The 24965-nt window shown below is 56.2% G+C and overlaps 1 protein-coding gene across 1 annotated transcript in view; it reads right to left on the bottom strand.

Moving 5' to 3' along the window:
• The window catches only part of LOC138303493 (double-stranded RNA-specific adenosine deaminase-like), a 90852-nt gene extending 66313 nt beyond the window's left edge, over positions 1-24539 (bottom strand). The window contains exons 1-2 of the mRNA XM_069242671.1: positions 24195-24539; positions 2046-2509 (exon numbers count right to left, since the gene is read on the bottom strand). Of these exons, the coding sequence (XP_069098772.1) occupies positions 2046-2509; positions 24195-24428 (698 nt within the window). The 5' untranslated portion in view covers positions 24429-24539. The remainder of the gene's footprint in view (positions 1-2045; positions 2510-24194) is intronic.
• Between the last annotated feature and the right edge of the window lie 426 nt (positions 24540-24965).

Here is a 24965-nt window from a genome sequence, read left to right as displayed (position 1 = left end):
TCCTGCCCCATCACACTATCCACTGCTTAGCGTCTCTCCTGCCCCATCACACTATCCATTGCTTACAGTGTCTCTCCTGCCCCATCACACTATCCACTGCTTAGCGTCTCTCCTGCCCCATCACACTATCCATTGCTTACAGTGTCTCTCCTGCCCCATCACACTATCCATTGCTTACAGCGTCTCTCCTGCCCCATCACACTATCCATTGCTTAGCGTCTCTTTGCCCTATCACACTATCCATTGCTTACAGCGTCTCTCCTGCCCCATCACATTATCCATTGCTTACAGCGTCTCTCCTGCCCCATCACACTATCCATTGCTTACAGTGTCTCTCCTGCCCCATCACACTATCCATTGCTTACAGCGTCTCTCCTGCCCCATCACACTATCCATTGCTTACAGCGTCTCTCCTGCCCCATCACACTATCCATTGCTTACAGCGTCTCTCCTGCCCCATCACACTATCCATTGCTTACAGCGTCTCTCCTGCCCCATCACACTATCCATTGCTTACAGTGTCTCTCCTGCCCCATCACACTATCCATTGCTTACAGTGTCTCTCCTGCCCCATCACACTATCCATTCCTTACAGCGTCTCTCCTGCCCCATCACACTATCCATTGCTTACAGTGTCTCTCCTGCCCCATCACACTATCCATTGCTTAGCGTCTCTTTGCCCTATTGCACTATCCATTGCTTACAGCGTCTCTCCTGCCCCATCACACTATCCATTGCTTAGCGTCTCTTTGCCCTATTGCACTATCCATTGCTTACAGCGTCTCTCCTGCCCCATCACACTATCCATTCCTTACAGCGTCTCTCCTGCCCCATCACACTATCCATTGCTTAGCGTCTCTTTGCCCCATCACACTATCCATTGCTTACAGCGTCTCTCCTGCCCCATCACATTATCCATTGCTTACAGCGTCTCTCCTGCCCCATCACACTATCCACTGCTTAGCGTCTCTCCTGCCCCATCACACTATCCATTGCTTACAGTGTCTCTCCTGCCCCATCACACTATCCATTGCTTACAGCGTCTCTCCTGCCCCATCACACTATCCATTGCTTACAGCGTCTCTCCTGCCCTATTGCACTATCCATTGCTTAGCGTCTCTTTGCCCTATTGCACTATCCATTGCTTACAGTGGATCATTTCCCTATCGCACCATCCTTTGCTTGCAGTCCCCTCCTGCCCCAGAATGTTATTCATAATTTTTGGCTGCAGTGTCTCTCCTGCCTCTGTTACACTCACATATTTTGCTTGCGGAGTCCCTCCTGCCCCAGAACCTTACTCACCATCCTTTGCGACAACTGTCCCTCCTGCCCCAGAATGTTACTCACCATCCTTTGCGACAAGTGTGCCTCCTGCCCCAGAGTGTTATTCACCATCCTTTGCTTGCAGTCTCTCTCTTACCCCAGAATGTTACTTACCATCTTTTGCTTGCAGGGCCTCTCCTGTCCCAGAATGTTACTCACCATCCTTTGCTTGCAGTGTTTCTCCTGTCCCAGAATGTTACTCACCATCCTTTGCCTGCAGTGTCTCCACTGCCCCAGAATGTTGCACTCACCATCCTTTGCTAGCAGTGTCTCCCTTGTCCCAGAATGTTACTCACCATTCTGTGCTCAGTGTCTCTCTTACCACTATGACACTATCCATTGCATGCAGTGTGCCTCCTGCCTCTGAATGTTACATTGACTATCCTTTGCTTGCAGCACCTCCACTGTCCCTCACTGGTACATTCACCACTCTTCACCTGCAGTGTCCCTCCTGCCCCAGAATGCTACACTGATTATCCTTTGCTTGCAGCACCTCCACTGTCCCTCACTGGTACATTCACCACTCTTCGCCTGCAGCGTCTCTCATGCCCCTAAATATTACACTTACCACCTGTCCAGTGAAAGTCTGAAGACAGTCTGAACTAGATTTAGGGTCACACTGACAAGGCGTGGATCTGCCTACTCTTGGTCGAGACACAGAATGGGTTTCTTAGGAATCCACTCCCTTTTGTAAACTCTATAACTCTTTGTAGGTTCCATACCTTGGGTCATGAGATGGCCCCATCTCCTGCACGAGCTCAAACTCACACTTCTGAGTCATGAACTGAGTGTACTCGATCAGACCGCTCACCGGGTTCTTCTCGATACACTCCAATAACTTATCCAGTGGTGACACGTAGGGTACATGATCAATGGGTTCATCGTTGTCACCCTGCATGGTTTTGTTCAACATCCGCTGAAAGTCGAGGTGACTGCTCAACGCATTTGGCCCCTCTGGGTTGTTATCTGTAGTACGAGTGTCATTCCAGTAGTCCTGGGTCCCCTTTATCCTCTTCACTGGGGGTTCGTGTGAAGATCCATCAGAAGTGAAAAGGCTAGAGCTCTGCCGACTCTGGTGCCAGCCAACTGACGGCCTCCAGTCTGGGGCCTGGTTACCATGGAAATCCCTCCTGTATCCTCGCTGAAAAGCCATGTATGAGATTTTAAAACCTTCAGAAATAAATTCCTACGGAATGAAAAGAAAAAGAGAACTGTGATTCCGGTCATTAATGTATCTGATGCATCCGAACCCCTGCTGAAAAGGCTCACCCAGAAGACAGTCCCCCGGAGGAGTACCTGTATATATTTAACAACAATGGTAGAGCACACATCTGCCACTTGCATGGTAGCTTAGCATTTTAGGCTCTCTAGGTGTGCAGAGTTGCGATTTATTGAACATCTCCAGGCTGTCTCATGAAAACCTGAGAATCAAATGCACACAGCAGGCACAGCTGTGAACATACAATTCGTACGATGCAGTCACAAGCAGGTGCGAGAAAGCATGATTGATAGAGCCATATAAGTGGTGTGAGGAACTGGTGAAGTAGGTCATGGACAAAAGGGGCAGGGCGGTACACAAAAACAGGCGGTACTGAATGTTCTGTTGAATGGCGTGGTGAGATGGGGTGATGTTGGTCATGGAGAAAAAAAAAGGGCAACAGGAGAGATGGGTTACATGTGTTATATTAAGTGGTGAGTAAACCCAAGCAGATCGAGAGTTTACATAGCTTATGTGACCCTCTAAAGTGCAGAACCCTGTGAAGAGAAAGAGGGTGTTATGGTGGCGTTCAGTGCAATGTAGAGAAACACTTCCCTGTTAGTATAGCTCTTAGTTTTGGTTGCATTAAAAGGTGGGGTAGCTGGTGCATCAAACAGAATGCAGTATGGGCGATGTAAGATGTCAATTGAATTTAGTAAAGCTCCAACCTTCCTAGTAAAATTACATTTTTTATTTATATTAGTTCGCAAAATAAAGAAAATGTGTTACCATTTGTGTATGTGTTTCATGAATGCTTGCTTCTGTATTTTTTGTGTATTGCTTTGCGTTTCAAAGCATCAACAATGTTTATGCCAACGTCCCCAGCTTCCAGTAATGACGCAGTGGGGGGTTGGGGGAGCTTTCGGTCCCGGATTCCAATAATGATTCAGTGGGGGTCCCGCGTTCCAGTAATAATATTTAAAAAATAATAATAATAATAAAAGGGGGGGTCCACAGAAGTCAGAAGTTTGGTGTTAGAAATTGGGTGTAGTTGGCAGTCAGTTTGTACCCTGCCCAAGTAGGGACCCTTATTTTAGTCAGGATATGAGAGATAACCGCTCAGATCACCCCTGCTCACCCATTGGTAGCTTGGCACGAGCAGTCAGTCTTATCTCAGAAGCAATGTGTAAAACATTTGCACATTACACACAGTAATAAATGAAAACACTACAAAAGGACACCACACCAATTTTAGAAAAATAGCCAATATTTATCTGTGTAAAACAAGACCAAATTGATAAAAATCCAACATACAGTGCTAAAGATATGAATTTTGCAAGATTTACTCAAAAATACATTTCTTTGAAGAACTCAGGCCAGCCACCGCATTGAGTGCAAGCTTAGGTGTCAGGAAGACCCGCAAACAAACAGTACTGTTGGATTTGTAGGGCGCCGTGATCCTCGTGGTGAGTTCCGGAGAGCGGCATCACTGATGTTGCGTTGTCGGTTCCGGAGTTGGTGCAGGGGTCATTGGGCCCTTGAAGTCACACGCATTGGAGATCGAATGCCGGGCTGATGAAGTCAGGAGCGCTGCCGTGGATGGTGTCAGGGATGCAGTGCAAACCAGGACGATACGCCATGTGTTGCCCAAAGGTAATGGTGCAGGCAGCGGCTCAGTGACTGCGCCCAGCAGCATCTGTGAGACCAGGGCTATGGTGTGAACCCGGGCAGTGCGACGTTGGGCATCACCAGGTCAAGGTGCAGGCAGCAGCTTCGTTGTCATTGCTGAAGCGCTGTCATCGATAGGCCCAAGCCAGTGGTGTGGGACAGTGCCTTGTGACCCTCACATGCAGTATCCACAGACCAAGGTGCAGACAGGATGCCTGGTGATGACACTGGAGTCGATGATGCTGGGGTCAGTGGACTGGGGCTGCAGTGTGGGATGGGATGGTGCTTCATGTACCTCATGAGGGGTGTCCACAGGCCCTGGTGCAGGCAGCGGCACTGGTGTCAGCAGGAGCGTCGTCGTCGTCAGGGATGCCCAGGCTGCGGTGTGAGCAAGGCGATGCCGGAGTGCGGGTCCACAGGACGCGGTGTGAGCAGCGGCTCAGTGAAGTTGTCTGATGACAGGTCAGAGAGACCAGGGTCGCCTTGAGATGCGGAGCAGTGCAGCATCAGCAGGTCACAGTGCAGGCCAGCGGCGTCTTTGGCAGTGTTGCAGTTTTTTCTCCTCTTGAACAGCACAAAGACACAGTTTCCAGTGCTGCAAGTCTTTGGTGTCCCTGAGAATTCCAACAGGAGGCAAGCTCTACTCCAAGCCCTTGGAAAACTCTCTCAAGCAGGGCACACAGCAAAGTTCACCCTTTTCGGGCAGAAGTCGCAACTGCAGGCCAGTCCTGCAAACCAACGGGACAGTACTCCTCATTCAGCTCTTCGCCTGGGCAGAGGTTACTCTTGATTACAGAAAGATTCTAAAAGTCTGGGGGTTTGGGTCTTCTTCTAATACCCTATTCTGCCTCTGAAGTTGGCAAACTTCAAAGCAAAGTCTTAAGTGTTTGCAAGATCCTTCCTGGTCCAGACCAGGCTCCAGACGCACACCAGGGGGTCAGAGACTGCATTGTATGAGGGCAGGCACAGCCCTTTCAGGTGTAAGCGACCACTCCGCCCTCCCTGATAGATCAGATGGCTGATCAGGATATGCAGGCTACACCCTGCCCCTTTTTGTGTCACTGTCTAGAGAGGTGCAAAACAGTCCAACAGCCCAACTGTCAAACTGACCCAGACAGACAATCCACAAACAAACAGAGTCACAGAATTGTTTAAGCAAGAAAATGCCTACTTTCTAAAAGTGGCATTTTCAAACAGACAATTTAAAAACCAAAAGATGTATTTTGAAATTGTGAGTTCAGAGACCCTAAACCCCACATTTGTATCTGCTCTCAAAGGGAATCTACGCTTTAAGGATATTTAAAGGCGGCCACCATGTAAACCTATGAGAGGGATAGGCCTTGCACAGTGAAAACCAAATTTGGCAATATTTCACTGTTAGGACATAAAACACATTAGTATATGTACTACCTTAAACATACACTGTGCCCTGCCCCTGGGGCTACATAGGGCCTAGCTTGGGGTGCCTGACAAATAGTAAAAGGGAAGGTTTAGGCCTGAGAAGTGGGTACACGTGCCAAGCCGAATTGGCCGTTTAAAACTGCACACACACAGACACTGCAGTAGCAGGTCTGGGCCATGTTTACAGGGCTACTAATGTGTGTGGCACAATCAGTGCTGCAGGCCCACTAGTAGCATTTGATTTACAGCCCTGGGCACCTCTAGTGCACTTTACTAGGGACTTACCAGTGAATCCCATATGCCAATCACGGATAAACCAATCCACAGCACAATGTATACGGGGAGCACTTGCACTGATTAGCAGTGGTAAAGTGCGCAGAGAATAAACCAGCAAAAACAGACCCGAAAAAATGGGAGGAAGAAGGTTTGGGGATATTTGGGGATAACCCTTCAAAAAGGGCCATCCTTAAACTCTTAGCAATGCAAAACAATTCCAATCACACAAAGAAGAAGTAGCAGGTTACTTATAAGTCAGAGATGACTCTGGGTAATAAAGAGAGAATGCACCAGCCAAAACATTAATTAAACCGGATAGAACTTGTGCAGAAATTGCAATTACATTGTAGTGTGCAAAGAAAAGGGAAGCAACTAGCAACTTAGTGGGGAAGATGCATGCAGTGATGGGAGCAAGGAGTGGGATGGACAGGCCAGCAACGTACGGGGAAGAGGCATGCAGCGACAGAAGTGAGACGGTGGTTGGGACGGGCAGGCAAGAACAGAATACAATGCTGGAATGTACAAACCAAGTAAATAAAGTATGTTACAAGTGCACAGTCAGTGGCAGAACACTGCCTGCCGAAAGCAGTACGTGGTACAAGCTCCACAGCAAGGACGAAGACATGAAGCTGAGCAGAAAACTGGAGGCAGGGGGAAGTGCTAACCAACAGGAAGAAAGGAAACAAGAGTTTCCGTGGGAGCCAACCGATGGTAAGTGAAGGGTGGACTCTATGTCCCTTTTAAGATTTTATTTTGTCACAGGAGATTTTGTAAGCATGGTGCAAACACCATGTAGGCGAAACCTAAAAAAAGGGGTCCCAAAATAGAAGTTTCCCCCCCCAATTAATTTCCCATAGACTTTGGTATTTGAGGTAGCGCAGAAACACCTGTATGGATTTACATCAAGTTTGGTAGGATCAGACAGTACAGTGCACAGATGATCCTTTTGGGTACAACAGGTAAGTAGGGTTTGTATTTTTTAAAGTTATAAAACATTTTAAACAGTGATATTTGTTGTTGCTGTACTTTAAAGAGTCTGCAGTACTTTGCTGAGGTACTGCAGTGCATAGCAATGACAAGCGAATAAGTGAATGCATAATGATTGCTTTTACAAAAGTTAAAGGCAGTCAAGTTGTTTTTAGATACAGTTTGTCTGTGTTCTACCTTCAGCTCTAGGTAAGAATTAGGTTTGGTATTTTTCTCGTCACATTACCATTTTTCTGTAAGTAGTAATAGGTATGGAAAAGCAATGATACGTTTCTATATATAATGTGTCAGGTGTACCATAGTAACAAACAAAAGCGAATAAAATAAAATACATGTTAAAAAAATAAACACAATTTTTTACAACCAGTGTACTAAAGTGCATTTTCTATTGTAGCAGTTAAATATGCAGAAAAGGTCTACATAGTGCAGCAATTTGTACAAATTACCGCTGTACTAAAATATATACATACATACACACAGCTCTGCCTAGACTCCCATAAAAATCTTTAGAAAATAATAAATTAATTTATGTACATATTACCAGTATAATAAAGTGGTAATTTGTAGTGAACAACAATAAAACCTACTACTTACCTATACCTAGGACCTTAACCCAGAATGCAGTGAAACAGCACACAACAAAGCTGCGATAAAACTAAATAGCTGCCTTTTATCTTTGGTAAACAAAGCCACTAGCCAATCACATACTGACCTCTCATCCGCATGTACCCTGGCACACTATATGACCAAGGGTCTGATTTAAAGGTTGGCGGATGGAATAATCTGTCAAAAATGTGCCGGATAGCCTGTCCGCCGTATTATGATCTCCATAGGACGCAACGGGATCTTAATACAGCGGAAGTGATATTTGTCAGGTCTGTGATGGAGTATTCCCCTACGCCAAGTTCTAAATCAGACCCTATGGTTTTTTTTAAACTCATAACTTTAAACGCTACTTACACTATTCACAGACACTACAAAAAAATGCCATTCACGCTTCATATTGTATATTCCTGCCACATTACATCTACATCGGTTCAGTCACTTTAACACAACGTCTGTTTCAATGCCTCCACCAGAGGCCGCTACAATCTATGCTAATGCACTCCACACTATGACACGCTATGCCACCGCATTCTATGAGACTCCAATGTACGCCACTCCACTGCACTGTATGCCATTCCACTGTACGCCTCTCCACTTTACACCACTGCACTATACGACACTCCACGACAATCCAGTGTATGGTATCATACTGTACAACATTACATGCCACTCCACCCAATTCCACTGTACTCACTATACTCTACACCACTACACTCACGTTATTCCACTTTACACCATTCCACTATATGCTTCCCCACTATACGCCACTCCAATCCACTTCACTATACGCCACTCCACTGCACTGTATGCCATTCCACTGTACGCCTCTCCACTTTACACCACTGCACTATATGACACTCCACTGTACGACAATCCAGTGTATGGTATCATACTGTACAACATTACATGCCACTCCACCCAATTCCACTGTACTCACTATACTCTACACCACTACACTCACGTTATTCCACTTTACACCATTCCACTATATGCTTCTCCACTATACGCCACTCCAATCCACTTCACTATACGCCACTCCACTGCACTGTATGCCATTCCACTGTACGCCTCTCCACTTTACACCACTGCACTATACGACACTCCACGACAATCCAGTGTATGGTATCATACTGTACAACATTACATGCCACTCCACCCAATTCCACTGTACTCACTATACTCTACACCACTAAACTCACGTTATTCCACTTTACACCATTCCACTATATGCTTCTCCACTATACGCCACTCCAATCCACTTCACTGTATGCCACTACAGTCTATCCCACTAAACTTTACCCAGTTCCACTCCTCAGGATTCCACTCTACAAAACTCCACTGCATGCTATTCCACTATGCACAGCTCTTCTCTGGGGCACGCCACACTATGACTATGTCCTTACACTGTACCTCTCAACCACTCTACATCAGTCCACTGTACACTACTCCACTCTATCATATTTCACTGTATGCCAGACCACTCTACAACAGTACATTCCATGCCACTGCACACTATTCCATATGCTGCTCCACTGTACGACTCTAATCCATGCCACTCCACTCGACACTATTTCAATGAATGCAACTCCACTGTCTGACAGTCAACTCTAAGGTATCCCGCTCCACTCTAAGCTATTACAATCTACACCACGCCAGTGTATGCTGCGCCACTCTACCCTACTCCCTTGTATGTTAGTCTACTGTACACTATCCCACTGTACGCCACTCGCCTGTATGCTAGTATATCGTATGCCACTCCACTGTACTCCATACTATGCCTATCCACTATACACCACCCCCCTGTACGCAACTACATTCTACACCAAAACCAGGGGGTGTTTTTAATAGGTTACGGTGCTCACAGATTCACACAACATCTTCTAGCATCCATCTATACATGATGTGCTCCACAAGTGGGAGATCCACTCCACTCCCCTATAATTCCAACCTGAAGATTCACAAATATATAGACTAGAGTCCAAGGCACATCCTCTGGCACGATTGGAGATGCGGGTTGAGATTACACGTGATGGTACATTGGCACTAGTCTGGAGCATCATAGCGAGTGCTTGATGCTATTAAACATGATGAATTTGAGTCTGACATTTCATGGGATTCCGGATACATGATATATTGCCAATTCATTTGAATTAACAAAATTCACTGGTATCATAATACTGAAATACAAGACTGACATTATTTTGCCACCAGACTTGAGCTTAATAGAAACAGCTTTCTATTACAAATTGTGACGCACGGTGCCATTGAGACAAAATCAGATCTTTTGCCACACGGCATGGTTGACATTTTTGGAATAATGAGGACACTGATGTCATAGGAGATATAGATGAGTTAGCTCTGACGAAGTCATAGGGATACTCCTGTTTGACGAAACACGTGTTGGCTGGGACTGTGAGACACCAGAAGGGAATCTTTAAAGAATAAAATCAAGGAGCAAGAAATTCTTTATAAGTTTTACAGACTTTGTATTACTTCAGGTGTCTGCCTTGGAGTATAATCTATACATTCTACACCACTCAACGCTATGCTGTTCTACTACGCCACTCAACTGTACATCAATGCATTATATGCCGCTCCACTCTACCCAATTTCACTGCACAACATACCATTCTACACCACTGTACACTGCTCCACTTTACACTATTCCACTGTAAGCTATTACACTCTACGCCAGTCCTCTGTGAAGTGTTCTACTGTATGGCACTATGTATGCTAGTCCATTGTACACCACTCCACTACACACCATCCACTCTACGCCAGTCCACTGTACCCTATTCAACCTACTCTAATCCACTTTACAACACCATACTCTACAACGGTACACTTTACAACACTCTCCTCTACTTTCCTACACTCCACAATAGTAAATTGTAGTATGTCAACATTTTTTGATTTAAAAAATAAAATAAATAAATAATAAAATTTCACTGGAAAAACCTAAGGTTAAACCTTTGTTACAGTTAGGGAAACGTTATCGCACCACCTTTAAAATGTATTTAGATTTATTTATTATCTTTAAATCAAACTCAAACTACGCCAAAAAAAAAATCAATTTCTAAACTTCTACCTTTAATTTATAATTCATGCAACACCTTCACATTATTGTAACTCGCACATCTCCAAAGACAGCGTATTGAAGTCAAAAGCCACATTACACACTTGTACTTTCTCCATGCTGCTTTTACCCTTTCATATAATTTATAGCATTTACAACACTTGTGCCATTGCATACCACATCTGTGAAAAAAACAGTGTATTATAGAGAGGCTAGTTATAGTTAATGTGGTGTATCTACGGAGTTAAAGGTTGACGGATAGAGAGAATTATAAAAAAAAAAAAAAAACACAATGGATACAAACTATCTGCTGAGCTAAATAAGTTCACACTGTAATGTTTGTGCGGTACCCCATAACATGGAAAAAAGAAATCCAGGACTTCAGGCAAAAAAGGAAAGGAAAAGAAAAAAAAAATAGAACTGTTTAAAAAAGAAAGGTGCACAACATCACACTGCCCCTAACAAAAACATAAAACAACACTGGAGGAATGTTGCACTTAAATGTGGCTTAAAAATGAACGCCGCTATTGTTTCTATTTCACCACAAATATGGGCAGATTACATTACCACGGTGTATGCAGAAAACAGCTGAGTGTGCGGGAAAAACCTTTCTGTTTCCTCGCCACCTAATAATCGAGGTAAGGGGCAATCGAGATTCTGTGCAAACAAATAGATATAAAAAGAACAAAACGCTCAGGAGGTATAGGTCCAGGTCAAATTCCTGCAGTAGTTCTGAAAGGAGATCCAGAGCCACGGGGTAAATTGCTGGTTCCATTTTGCTCATACGGTTATAAACTGGTTGAAGTCCTCTCTCCGGGACAGGGAGTATTACAATACCATTATACAAAAATATCCGTACAAACCTGCTATACAGGCAAATTCCTAATCCTTAATACAACAAGAATGTTCTTGGCTAGACGTATGTTAGAACATCTGCAAGAGTGTGCATACAAGAAAAAAATATTTCCCACAAACAATCTGGTTTCATACCAAAATGCTCAGAAAGAGATAATATTCCTACTGCACATACAAAGATAAATGCTCAATTTCTAAACCACAGATAATGTATACTGATTTGATAGACTCTTCTACAGAATGCAATCAAGTTCATAGGCTAGGTCTGTGGAATAACCTTACATTATATTCATCCAAATGGTGCAGATTACTGATGGGTGGGAATAAAGGTCTTACATAAATGATACCAACTAAGCACGGGTTCAAACATGGCTGCATGTTGCCCCTGATTTCTGTTCTCCTTGTTGCTTCATGATCTCCCATCTGAATTATCTCAAGTGAACAACTACCCCACCCCCCTCCACCAACCACCCCTCTCCACCCCCAAGATTAGGTTCCAGTACACTCCACTTATTAATGTACTCGGAAAATGTGGTCACTTTTGGGCCTAACCCCAACTGGCCTACTTTGCAATCTAAAGGTGATTTACGCTTATGCTGAAAAAAATCCTTTAAATTAGCTTCTCTTAATCAAAAGGCAGATGTGCTTAAATGCAGGAAACAACACAAATGTTTTGGTCACCTCTTTGGGAAAAGAAAACTAGAATTGTAAAACATACACCTATCATGGCAAGACATTCTCCCAAGATCTTGATAAAGCGCACTTTGAAAGAACAGGAAGGAAGGCGCAAGGGCATGCTGGTGCACTTAATAAATGTTATGAATCTTTGGGGATTGGACACTTTTTGGAATATTTGGAATTTATAAAGTGAAAATTCCACCTACTGTAAGCTATGCTCTAAAATACACCCCCAAAGAAAAATGGTCTTATGTGAATGTCTATAAAAGGTGGAGAAAACTTTTTATAAGGCCTTCGTGGCACAAAAAAAGATGAATGACACCTTCTTGGTAAATGAAATTTCTCCAATCCAGAAGAACTTTAATTATGTTTTTAAAATCCTATTCTAAGACTAAGTTGTACACTAGACAGTGATTATTGAGCAAATCAGGGATCGCAGAATTCTGTTCCAAAGAGTGCCTCTTACAGTTGGGTTCAAGCAAATCTACTCTTAGCATTGGAACACATTGTTAGAAGAACAATAAGATTATTACCCTCAATTTACCTTAAAATGCGTATTTTGGGAACACTGAACTTACCCCTCTCTGTGTCATCTCTGTCAGCAGGGAAAGCAAGATTTGTGTCATGTGCTACACACTTACCCAGTGCTTTGATAAGCTCTGATATAACAAGATCAAACACATTTATTAACTTCATAATTGTGTCAGCGAATGAACATTTTTTTTTTTTTTTATTTATCTAGTATTTGATACAGCGCATTTCGACCAGAGGTATCAACGCACTACAAGGAGGAGATTAGACCATGATACTGTGATCTGTCTATGAATAGGCTTGAAATAGCCAGGTTTTCAGTTGTTTACGAAATAGCTGAAGGAAAGGAATGTTCCTAATTTTCAAAGGTAAAGTATTCCATAATTTGGCCGCCGCTGTAGAAAAAGCTTGATCTCCCCATTTAACTTTCTTGGCCCTACAGGAACAAGCTAGCTTCCGATCAGCTGAGTGGAGCATCCTCCCAGGTATGTAAAACTTAACGAAAGGAAGAGGCGAGCGAAGAGCCTGTAAGAGACTTATGAACCAAGCACAATGCTTTGAAAACTATCCACTTCCTAATCGGTAGCCAATGAAATTTATGTAGGCTATCTTTGGCCGATGCATACTTATCTAGACCCAGAAACAAGCGCGCACTAGGATTCTGGATCAACTGTAGCTTATTAGTGAGGATTGATTAATGTTCAAATAAAGAGCATTGCAGTAGTCCAGTCTTGATCCAATCAGGGCTAGTACTACTTTTACTCTCAAATCATGATGTATGAAAGGGAGGATTTTCTTGAGCATCTTTCTAATCCAGCTCCAGGCATTGGTGATTTTATTAACTTGAGAATCAAACGTTAGGACAGAGTCACAAAGAACACCCAGATTTTTCACTGTGGTGAAAGAGGACCAGAAGTTTCCCACCCAGCTCCGGCTCAGTGGACCTCAGTCTTGTCTCCATTCATTTTAAGCCAATTCCTATCCAGTTCTTAACCTCAAGCATACAGGCCTGAAATTGTTAAGCAGTATTCTGTGTCTTGTTTCCAAAGGAAACAATGATTTGTGTATGATCTGCACAGGAAGATACCTGAAACCCACAGGATCGCACTAGTTCTGCCAAAGGTGCAACATACAAATTAAACAGGGTTGGACTAAGGGAGGATCCCTGAGGAACTCCACAGGGCAGCTGAAAATGGTCTGAAGTGTAGTTCCCACTTTTAACTACAAAAGATCTATTCTGAAAAAAGATGAAAGCAGGTTTAAGGCTGGTCCTCTCACTCCAACCTCAAAGGTGGTCAGATAATCTGAGTGGCAAAATGGTGTCAAAAGCAGTGGACAAATCCAGCAATATCAAAATTGCACCCCCTCCTGTATCTCCCTATTTTCTAATTGTCTCAGTGGTTGCCAACAGGGCCGTTTCCGTACTATGATGTTTCCGGAACCCATGTTGGGAGCCGTCCAGGCAGCCTTAAGTAGTCAGGACCGAGGTGAGCTCTTGATTTAAATGTTTCTCCAGGATTTAGCTGATGTTTGCTGTAATCATTTTACATTTGTCAAAAATTCCTTAAAGATATTTTGACAGTTTGGTTATAAATTGTAATAAAAGTTATTAATGGTGCATTTTATAACTGAATATATATGTTTAACCACAGCAGATATGATGTTCAGTAAGGTGGTTGTTATGAACCATGTGTGACTATCTCTTGGATAGTGCTCTCAAGTGTAATCCTGGCCTGTTCTGCTTTGGAGCCAGGTGAGGCCCATAGTTTCTGTTATTGATTCTTCTATTCCCTGTGTTGGATTTTTACATGCATCTGAGAGGGGCAGTGTGGGGGGGCAGGGGGGCAGGAGAGGGGCAGCGTGGGGGGGCAGGAGAGGGGCAGCGTGGGGGGGCAGGAGAGGGGCAGCGTGGGGGGGCAGGAGAGGGGCAGCGTGGGGGGGCAGGAGAGGGGCAGCGTGGGGGGGCAGGAGAGGGGCAGGAGAGAGGGGCAGAGTGGGGGGGCAGGAGAGAGGGGCAGAGTGGGGGGGCAGGAGAGAGGGGCAGAGTGGGGGGGCAGGAGAGGGGCAGTGTGGGGGGGGCAGGAGAGGGGCAGTGTGGGGGGGGCAGGAGAGGGGCAGTGTGGGGGGCAGGAGAGGGGCAGTGTGGGGGGCAGGAGAGGGGCAGTGTGGGGGGGTAGGAGAGGGGCAGTGTGGGGGGGCAGGAGAGAGTGGCAGTGTGGGGGGGCAGGAGAGAGTGGCAGTGTGGGGGGGCAGGAGAGAGTGGCAGTGTGGGGGGGCAGGAGAGAGTGGCAGTGTGGGGGGGCAGGAGAGAGTGGCAGTGTGGGGGGGCAGGAGAGAGTGGCAGTGTGGGGGGGCAGGAGAGAGTGGCAGTGTGGGGGGGCAGGAGAGGGGCAGTGTGGGGGGGCAGGAGAGGGGCAGTGTGGGGGGGCAGGAGAGAGTGGCAGTGTGGGGGGGCAGGAGAGAGTGGCAGTGTGGGGGGGCAGGAGAGAGTGGCAGTGTGGGGGGGCAGGAGAGGGGCAGTGTGGGGGGCAGGAGAGGGGCAGTGTGGGGGGCAGGAGAGGGGCAGTGTGGGGGGCAGGAGAGGGGCAGTGTGGGGGGCAGGAGAGGGGCAGTGTGGGGGGCAGGAGAGGGGCAGTGTGGGGGGCAGGAGAGAGGGGCAGTGTGGGGGGGCAGGAGAGAGGGGCAGTGTGGGGGGGCAGGAGAGAGGGGCAGTGTGGGGGGGCAGGAGAGAGGGGCAGTGTGGGGGGGCAGGAGAGAGGGGCAGTGTGGGGGGGCAGGAGAGAGGGGCAGTGTGGGGGGGGCAGGAGAGAGGGGCAGTGTGGGGGGGCAGGAGAGAGGGGCAGTGTGGGGGGGGCAGGAGAGAGGGGCAGTGTGGGGGGGCAGGAGAGGGGCAGTGGGGGGGGGCAGGAGAGGGGCAGTGTGGGGGGGCAGGAGAGGGGCAGTGTGGGGGGGCAGGAGAGGGGCAGTGTGGGGGGGCAGGAGAGGGGCAGTGTGGGGGGGCAGGAGAGGGGCAGTGTGGGGGGGCAGGAGAGGGGCAGTGTGGGGGGGGCAGGAGAGGGGCAGTGTGGGGGGGGCAGGAGAGGGGCAGTGTGGGGGGGGCAGGAGAGGGGCAGTGTGGGGGGGGCAGGAGAGGGGCAGTGTGGGGGGCAGGAGAGAGGGGCAGTGTGGGGGGCAGGAGAGAGGGGCAGTGTGGGGGGCAGGAGAGGGGCAGTGTGGGGGGCAGGAGAGGGGCAGTGTGGGGGGGCAGGAGAGGGGCAGTGTGGGGGGCAGGAGAGGGGCAGTGTGGGGGGCAGGAGAGGGGCAGTGTGGGGGGCAGGAGAGGGGCAGTGTGGGGGGCAGGAGAGGGGCAGTGTGGGGGGCAGGAGAGGGGCAGGAGAGGGGCAGTGTGGGGGGCAGGAGAGGGGCAGTGTGGGGGGCAGGAGAGGGGCAGTGTGGGGGGCAGGAGAGGGGCAGTGTGGGGGGCAGGAGAGGGGCAGTGTGGGGGGCAGGAGAGGGGCAGTGTGGGGGGCAGGAGAGGGGCAGTGTGGGGGGGCAGGAGAGGGGCAGTGTGGGGGGGCAGGAGAGGGGCAGTGTGGGGGGGCAGGAGAGAGTGGCAGTGTGGGGGGGCAGTGTGGGGGGGCAGGAGAGGGGCAGTGTGGGGGGCAGGAGAGGGGCAGTGTGGGGGGGCAGGAGAGGGGCAGTGTGGGGGGGCAGGAGAGGGGCAGTGTGGGGGGCAGGAGAGGGGCAGTGTGGGGGGGCAGGAGAGGGGCAGTGTGGGGGGGGGCAGGAGAGGGGCAGTGTGGGGGGGGCAGGAGAGGGGCAGTGTGGGGGGGGCAGGAGAGGGGCAGTGTGGGGGGGCAGGAGAGAGGGGCAGTGTGGGGGGGCAGGAGAGAGGGGCAGTGTGGGGGGGCAGTGTGGGGGGGCAGGAGAGGGGCAGTGTGGGGGGGCAGAGTGGGGGGGCAGGAGAGGGGCAGTGTGGGGGGGCAGGAGAGGGGCAGTGTGGGGGGGCAGGAGAGGGGCAGTGTGGGGGGGCAGGAGAGGGGCAGTGTGGGGGGGCAGGAGAGGGGCAGTGTGGGGGGGCAGGAGAGGGGCAGTGTGGGGGGCAGGAGAGGGGCAGTGTGGGGGGGCAGGAGAGGGGCAGTGTGGGGGGCAGGAGAGAGGGGCAGTGTGGGGGGGCAGGAGAGAGGGGCAGTGTGGGGGGGCAGGAGAGAGGGGCAGTGTGGGGGGGCAGGAGAGAGGGGCAGTGTGGGGGGGCAGGAGAGAGGGGCAGTGTGGGGGGGCAGGAGAGAGGGGCAGTGTGGGGGGGGCAGGAGAGAGGGGCAGTGTGGGGGGGCAGGAGAGAGGGGCAGTGTGGGGGGGCAGGAGAGAGGGGCAGTGTGGGGGGGCAGGAGAGAGGGGCAGTGTGGGGGGCAGTGTGGGGGGCAGGAGAGGGGCAGTGTGGGGGGGCAGGAGAGGGGCAGTGTGGGGGGGCAGGAGAGGGGCAGTGTGGGGGGGCAGGAGAGGGGCAGTGTGGGGGGGCAGGAGAGGGGCAGTGTGGGGGGGCAGGAGAGGGGCAGTGTGGGGGGGCAGGAGAGGGGCAGTGTGGGGGGCAGGAGAGGGGCAGTGTGGGGGGCAGGAGAGGGGCAGTGTGGGGGGCAGGAGAGGGGCAGTGTGGGGGGCAGTGTGGGGGGCAGGAGAGGGGCAGTGTGGGGGGCAGGAGAGGGGCAGTGTGGGGGGGGCAGGAGAGGGGCAGTGTGGGGGGGGCAGGAGAGGGGCAGTGAGGGGGGGCAGGAGAGGGGCAGTGTGGGGGGGCAGGAGAGGGGGAGTGTGGGGGGGCAGGAGAGGGGCAGTGTGGGGGGGCAGGAGAGGGGCAGTGTGGGGGGGCAGGAGAGGGGCAGTGTGGGGGGCAGGAGAGGGGCAGTGTGGGGGGCAGGAGAGGGGCAGTGTGGGGGGCAGGAGAGGGGACAGTGTGGGGGGCAGGAGAGGGGCAGTGTGGGGGGGCAGGAGAGGGGCAGTGTGGGGGGGCAGGAGAGGGGCAGTGTGGGGGGGCAGGAGAGGGGCAGTGTGGGGGGGCAGGAGAGGGGCAGTGTGGGGGGGCAGGAGAGGGGCAGTGTGGGGGGGCAGGAGAGGGGCAGTGTGGGGGGCAGGAGAGGGGCAGTGTGGGGGGCAGGAGAGGGGCAGTGTGGGGGGCAGGAGAGGGGCAGTGTGGGGGGCAGGAGAGGGGCAGTGTGGGGGGCAGGAGAGGGGCAGTGTGGGGGGCAGGAGAGGGGCAGTGTGGGGGGCAGGAGAGGGGCAGTGTGGGGGGCAGGAGAGGGGCAGTGTGGGGGGCAGGAGAGGGGCAGTGTGGGGGGCAGGAGAGGGGCAGTGTGGGGGGGCAGGAGAGGGGCAGTGTGGGGGGGCAGGAGAGGGGCAGTGTGGGGGGGCAGGAGAGGGGCAGTGTGGGGGGGCAGGAGAGGGGCAGTGTGGGGGGGCAGGAGAGGGGCAGTGTGGGGGGCAGGAGAGGGGCAGTGTGGGGGGCAGGAGAGGGGCAGTGTGGGGGGCAGGAGAGGGGCAGTGTGGGGGGCAGGAGAGGGGCAGTGTGGGGGGGCAGGAGAGGGGCAGTGTGGGGGGGCAGGAGAGGGGCAGTGTGGGGGGGCAGGAGAGGGGCAGTGTGGGGGGCAGGAGAGGGGCAGTGTGGGGGGCAGGAGAGGGGCAGTGTGGGGGGCAGGAGAGGGGCAGTGTGGGGGGCAGGAGAGGGGCAGTGTGGGGGGCAGGAGAGGGGCAGTGTGGGGGGCAGGAGAGGGGCAGTGTGGGGGGGCAGGAGAGGGGCAGTGTGGGGGGCAGGAGAGGGGCAGTGTGGGGGGGCAGGAGAGGGGCAGTGTGGGGGGGCAGGAGAGGGGCAGTGTGGGGGGGCAGGAGAGGGGCAGTGTGGGGGGGCAGGAGAGGGGCAGTGTGGGGGGGCAGGAGAGGGGCAGTGTGGGGGGCAGGAGAGGGGCAGTGTGGGGGGCAGGAGAGGGGCAGTGTGGGGGGCAGGAGAGGGGCAGTGTGGGGGGCAGGAGAGGGGCAGTGTGGGGGGCAGGAGAGGGGCAGTGTGGGGGGCAGGAGAGGGGCAGTGTGGGGGGCAGGAGAGGGGCAGTGTGGGGGGCAGGAGAGGGGCAGTGTGGGGGGGCAGGAGAGGGGCAGTGTGGGGGGCAGGAGAGGGGCAGTGTGGGGGGCAGGAGAGGGGCAGTGTGGGGGGCAGGAGAGGGGCAGTGTGGGGGGCAGGAGAGGGGCAGTGTGGGGGGCAGGAGAGGGGCAGTGTGGGGGGCAGGAGAGGGGCAGTGTGGGGGGCAGGAGAGGGGCAGTGTGGGGGGCAGGAGAGGGGCAGTGTGGGGGGGCAGGAGAGGGGCAGTGTGGGGGGGCAGGAGAGGGGCAGTGTGGGGGGGCAGGAGAGGGGCAGTGTGGGGGGGCAGGAGAGGGGCAGTGTGGGGGGGCAGGAGAGGGGCAGTGTGGGGGGGCAGGAGAGAGGGGCAGTGTGGGGGGGCAGGAGAGAGGGGCAGTGTGGGGGGCAGGAGAGGGGCAGTGTGGGGGGCAGGAGAGGGGCAGTGTGGGGGGCAGGAGAGGGGCAGTGTGGGGGGCAGGAGAGGGGCAGTGTGGGGGGCAGGAGAGGGGCAGTGTGGGGGGGCAGGAGAGAGGGGCAGTGTGGGGGGGCAGGAGAGAGGGGCAGTGTGGGGGGGCAGGAGAGAGGGGCAGTGTGGGGGGGCAGGAGAGAGGGGCAGTGTGGGGGGGCAGGAGAGAGGGGCAGTGTGGGGGGGCAGGAGAGAGGGGCAGTGTGGGGGGGCAGGAGAGAGGGGCAGTGTGGGGGGGCAGGAGAGGGGCAGTGTGGGGGGGCGAGAGGGGCAGTGGGGAGGGGGGGGGGGGCGAGAGAGGGCAGTGTGGGGGGCGAGAGAGGGGCAGTGTGGGGGGCAGGAGAGGGGCAGTGTGGGGGGCAGGAGAGGGGCAGTGTGGGGGGCAGGAGAGGGGCAGTGTGGGGGGCAGGAGAGGGGCAGTGTGGGGGGGGCAGGAGAGGGGCAGTGTGGGGGGGCAGGGGGGGGGCAGGAGAGGGGCAGTGTGGGGGGGCAGGAGAGGGGCAGTGTGGGGGGGCAGGAGAGGGGCAGTGTGGGGGGGGCAGGAGAGGGGCAGTGTGGGGGGCAGTGTGGGGGGGCAGGAGAGGGGCAGTGTGGGGGGCAGGAGAGGGGCAGTGTGGGGGGGCAGGAGAGGGGCAGTGTGGGGGGGGCAGGAGAGGGGCAGTGTGGGGGGGCAGGAGAGGGGCAGTGTGGGGGGGCAGGAGAGGGGCAGTGTGGGGGGCAGGAGAGGGGCAGTGTGGGGGGCAGGAGAGGGGCAGTGTGGGGGGCAGGAGAGGGGCAGTGTGGGGGGCAGGAGAGGGGCAGTGTGGGGGGCAGGAGAGGGGCAGTGTGGGGGGCAGGAGAGGGGCAGTGTGGGGGGCAGGAGAGGGGCAGTGTGGGGGGCAGGAGAGGGGCAGTGTGGGGGGCAGGAGAGGGGCAGTGTGGGGGGCAGTGTGGGGGGCAGTGTGGGGGGCAGGAGAGGGGCAGTGTGGGGGGCAGGAGAGGGGCAGTGTGGGGGGCAGGAGAGGGGCAGTGTGGGGGGCAGGAGAGGGGCAGTGTGGGGGGGCAGGAGAGGGGCAGTGTGGGGGGGCAGGAGAGGGGCAGTGCGGGGGGGCAGGAGAGGGGCAGTGCGGGGGGGCAGGAGAGGGGCAGTGCGGGGGGGGCAGGAGAGAGGGGCAGTGTGGGGGGCAGGAGAGGGGCAGTGTGGGGGGCAGGAGAGGGGCAGTGTGGGGGGCAGGAGAGGGGCAGTGTGGGGGGGCAGGAGAGGGGCAGTGTAGGGGGGCAGGAGAGGGGCAGTGTGGGGGGGCAGGAGAGAGGGGCAGTGTGGGGGGGCAGGAGAGAGGGGCAGTGTGGGGGGGCAGGAGAGAGGGGCAGTGTGGGGGGGGCAGGAGAGAGGGGCAGTGTGGGGGGGCAGGAGAGAGGGGCAGTGTGGGGGGGCAGGAGAGAGGGGCAGTGTGGGGGGGCAGGAGAGAGGGGCAGTGTGGGGGGGCAGGAGAGAGGGGCAGTGTGGGGGGGCAGGAGAGAGGGGCAGTGTGGGGGGGGCAGGAGAGGGGCAGTGTGGGGGGGGCAGGAGAGGGGCAGTGTGGGGGGGCAGGAGAGGGGCAGTGTGGGGGGGCAGGAGAGAGGGGCAGTGTGGGGGGCAGGAGAGGGGCAGTGTGGGGGGCAGGAGAGGGGCAGTGTGGGGGGCAGGAGAGGGGCAGTGTGGGGGGCAGTGTGGGGGGGCAGGAGAGGGGCAGTGTGGGGGGGCAGGAGAGGGGCAGTGTGGGGGGGCAGGAGAGGGGCAGTGTGGGGGCAGGAGAGGGGCAGTGTGGGGGGCAGGAGAGGGGCAGTGTGGGGGGCAGGAGAGGGGCAGTGTGGGGGGCAGGAGAGGGGCAGTGTGGGGGGCAGGAGAGGGGCAGTGTGGGGGGCAGGAGAGGGGCAGTGTGGGGGGCAGGAGAGGGGCAGTGTGGGGGGCAGGAGAGGGGCAGTGTGGGGGGCGGAGAGAGGGGCAGTGTGGGGCAGAGAGGGGCAGTGGGGGCAGGAGAGAGGGCAGTGTGGGGGGCAGGAGAGGGGCAGTGTGGGGGGCAGGAGAGGGGCAGTGTGGGGGGCAGGAGAGGGGCAGTGTGGGGGGCAGGAGAGGGGCAGTGTGGGGGGCAGGAGAGGGGCAGTGTGAGGGGCAGTGTGGGGGGGCAGGAGAGGGGCAGTGTGGGGGGCAGGAGAGGGGCAGTGTGGGGGGCAGGAGAGGGGCAGTGTGGGGGGGCAGGAGAGGGGCAGTGTGGGGGGGCAGGAGAGGGGCAGTGTGGGGGGGGCAGGAGAGGGGCAGTGTGGGGGGGCAGGAGAGGGGCAGTGTGGGGGGGCAGGAGAGGGGCAGTGTGGGGGGGGCAGGAGAGGGGCAGTGTGGGGGGGCAGGAGAGGGGCAGTGTGGGGGGGCAGGAGAGGGGCAGTGTGGGGGGGCAGGAGAGGGGCAGTGTGGGGGGGCAGGAGAGGGGCAGTGTGGGGGGGCAGGAGAGGGGCAGTGTGGGGGGGCAGGAGAGGGGCAGTGTGGGGGGGCAGGAGAGGGGCAGTGTGGGGGGGCAGGAGAGGGGCAGTGTGGGGGGGGGCAGGAGAGGGGCAGTGTGGGGGGGCAGGAGAGAGGGGCAGTGTGGGGGGGCAGGAGAGAGGGGCAGTGTGGGGGGGCAGGAGAGGGGCAGTGTGGGGGGGCAGGAGAGGGGCAGTGTGGTGGGGCAGGCTAGAGGGGCAGTGTGGGGGGCAGGAGAGAGGGGCAGTGTGGGGGGCAGGAGAGGGGCAGTGTGGGGGGCAGGAGAGGGGCAGGAGAGAGGGGCAGTGTGGAGGGGGCAGGAGAGAGGGGCAGTGTGGAGGGGGCAGGAGAGAGGGGCAGTGTGGGGGGCAGGAGAGGGGCAGTGTGGGGGGGGCAGGAGAGAGGGGCAGTGTGGAGGGGGCAGGAGAGAGGGGCAGTGTGGAGGGGGCAGGAGAGAGGGGCAGTGTGGAGGGGGCAGGAGAGAGGGGCAGTGTGGGGGGCAGGAGAGGGGCAGTGTGGGGGGGGGCAGGAGAGGGGCAGTGTGGGGGGGCAGGAGAGGGGCAGTGTGGGGGGGCAGGAGAGGGGCAGTGTGGGGGGGCAGGAGAGGGGCAGTGTGGGGGGGCAGGAGAGGGGGCAGTGTGGGGGGGGCAGGAGAGGGGCAGTGTGGGGGGGGCAGGAGAGAGGGGCAGTGTGGGGGGGCAGTGTGGGGGGGCAGGAGAGGGGCAGTGTGGGGGGCAGGAGAGGGGCAGTGTGGGGGGGCAGGAGAGGGGCAGTGTGGGGGGCAGGAGAGGGGCAGTGTGGGGGGGCAGGAGAGGGGCAGTGTGGGGGGGCAGGAGGGGCAGTGTGGGGGGGCAGGAGAGGGGCAGTGTGGGGGGCAGGAGAGGGGCAGTGTGGGGGGCAGGAGAGGGGCAGTGTGGGGGGCAGGAGAGGGGCAGTGTGGGGGGCAGGAGAGGGGCAGTGTGGGGGGCAGTGTGGGGGGGCAGGAGAGGGGCAGTGTGGGGGGCAGGAGAGGGGCAGTGTGGGGGGCAGGAGTGGGGCAGTGTGGGGGGGCAGGAGAGGGGCAGTGTGGGGGCAGGAGAGGGGCAGTGTGGGGGGCAGGAGAGGGGCAGTGTGGGGGGCAGGAGAGGGGCAGTGTGGGGGGCAGGAGAAAGGCAGTGTGGGGGGGGCAGGAGAAAGGCAGTGTGGGGGGGCAGGAGAGGGGCAGTGTGGGGGGGCAGGAGAGGGGCAGTGTGGGGGGCAGGAGAGGGGCAGTGTGGGGGGCAGGAGAGGGGCAGTGTGGGGGGCAGGAGAGGGGCAGTGTGGGGGGCAGGAGAGGGGCAGTGTGGGGGGCAGGAGAGGGGCAGTGTGGGGGGCAGGAGAGGGGCAGTGTGGGGGGCAGGAGAGGGGCAGTGTGGGGGGCAGGAGAGGGGCAGTGTGGGGGGCAGGAGAGGGGCAGTGTGGGGGGCAGGAGAGGGGCAGTGCGGGGGGGCAGGAGAGGGGCAGTGCGGGGGGGCAGGAGAGGGGCAGTGCGGGGGGGCAGGAGAGGGGCAGTGCGGGGGGGCAGGAGAGGGGCAGTGCGGGGGGGCAGGAGAGGGGCAGTGTGGGGGGCAGGAGAGGGGCAGTGTGGGGGGCAGGAGAGGGGCAGTGTGGGGGGGCAGGAGAGGGGCAGTGTGGGGGGGCAGGAGAGAGGGGCAGTGTGGGGGGGCAGGAGAGAGGGGCAGTGTGGGGGGGCAGGAGAGAGGGGCAGTGTGGGGGGGCAGGAGAGAGGGGCAGTGTGGGGGGGGCAGGAGAGAGGGGCAGTGTGGGGGGGCAGGAGAGAGGGGCAGTGTGGGGGGGCAGGAGAGAGGGGCAGTGTGGGGGGGCAGGAGAGAGGGGCAGTGTGGGGGGGGCAGGAGAGGGGCAGTGTGGGGGGGCAGGAGAGGGGCAGTGTGGGGGGGCAGGAGAGAGGGGCAGTGTGGGGGGCAGGAGAGGGGCAGTGTGGGGGGCAGGAGAGGGGCAGTGTGGGGGGCAGGAGAGGGGCAGTGTGGGGGGCAGTGTGGGGGGGCAGGAGAGGGGGCAGTGTGGGGGGGGCAGGAGAGGGGCAGTGTGGGGGGCAGGAGAGGGGCAGTGTGGGGGGCAGGAGAGGGGCAGTGTGGGGGGCAGGAGAGGGGCAGTGTGGGGGGCAGGAGAGAGGGGCAGTGTGGGGGGCAGGAGAGGGGCAGTGTGGGGGGCAGGAGAGGGGCAGTGTGGGGGGCAGGAGAGGGGCAGTGTGGGGGGCAGGAGAGGGGCAGTGTGGGGGGCAGGAGAGGGGCAGTGTGGGGGGCAGTGTGGGGGGGGCAGGAGAGGGGCAGTGTGAGGACCGGTGTGAGGAGTGACTGGACTGAGCTCAGCACTGGGCAGTGCATGAGCGCTGGGGTCTCAGCTCTTCTGCTGCTGGTGCATCCAGGGGACCCGCTTGGGTTCCTGTCCCCCCCTGAAGCTGCGGGGTCCGCCGCCTCCTCCTCTCTCCTGCAGGGGGCAGCCTTCCCTCACAGGTACCACCCGCCCCCGGGCCTTCGGAGTACGTGAAACCAGGCACCGTATCTACCCTCCCCCACCCGGCCACCGCCCCGCTCTCACCGGCCGCTCCCGGGCCCTCTCCAGCGCCTCCGCGGCCGCTGCAACTGCAGACGAAACGGCGACGTCTTTTCCCCGGTAATGTCCGCACAGGGGCTGGCGGAGACTTCTGCGCGTGCCCGGAGCACGAGACACTAAGTCATAGCGCGTGCGCAGGTGGATTATTACACTGCGCAGGCCCAGGGCACGAGATACCTCGAGAGGCGCATGCGCGGATCGCAGCTCTGTACTACGCATGCTCAGACTCCGAGACCCAATCAGCACCGCATGCGCAGACGGAGCTGCCTGCCCTCGCCATGATTCTGTCAGCGTCTTCGGGCAGTTCTCCCGGCGGCAGCTGGAGGGGGGCGAGGGCAGTCTGCGGGGGTGTTGTTCGGAAGGGGTGCGAAGGGAGTGTGTGTGGGAGTTAGGAGGGGGTGTGAGGGGAGGGTGGGTTCAGGTGTGTGGGGGGTTGGGAGAGGGTCTGAGGGGATTGTGTGTGTTAAGCTGTGTAGTGTAGTGTGGGGGTTAGGAGGGTGTGTTAAGGGGAGGGTGTGTTAAGGTGTGTAGTGTAGTGTAGTGTGGGGGTTAGGAGGGGGTGTGAGGGGAGGGTGTGGGTTAAGGTGTGTGGGGGTTGGGAGAGGGTCTGAGGGGATTGTGTGGGTTAAGGTGTGTGGGGGTTGGGAGAGGGTGTGAGGGGAGGGTGTGTTAAGGTGTGTGGGGGTTGGGAGAGGGTCTGAGGGGATTGTGTGTGTTAAGCTGTGTAGTGTGGGGGTTAGGAGAGGGTGTGAGGGG

This window comes from Pleurodeles waltl, chromosome 7 (genome assembly GCF_031143425.1).
Source record: "Pleurodeles waltl isolate 20211129_DDA chromosome 7, aPleWal1.hap1.20221129, whole genome shotgun sequence".
Classification (NCBI taxonomy): domain Eukaryota; kingdom Metazoa; phylum Chordata; class Amphibia; order Caudata; family Salamandridae; genus Pleurodeles; species Pleurodeles waltl.
The sequence above is the reverse complement of the archived record's forward strand: the minus strand, read 5'-3'. Positions and strand labels throughout refer to the sequence as shown.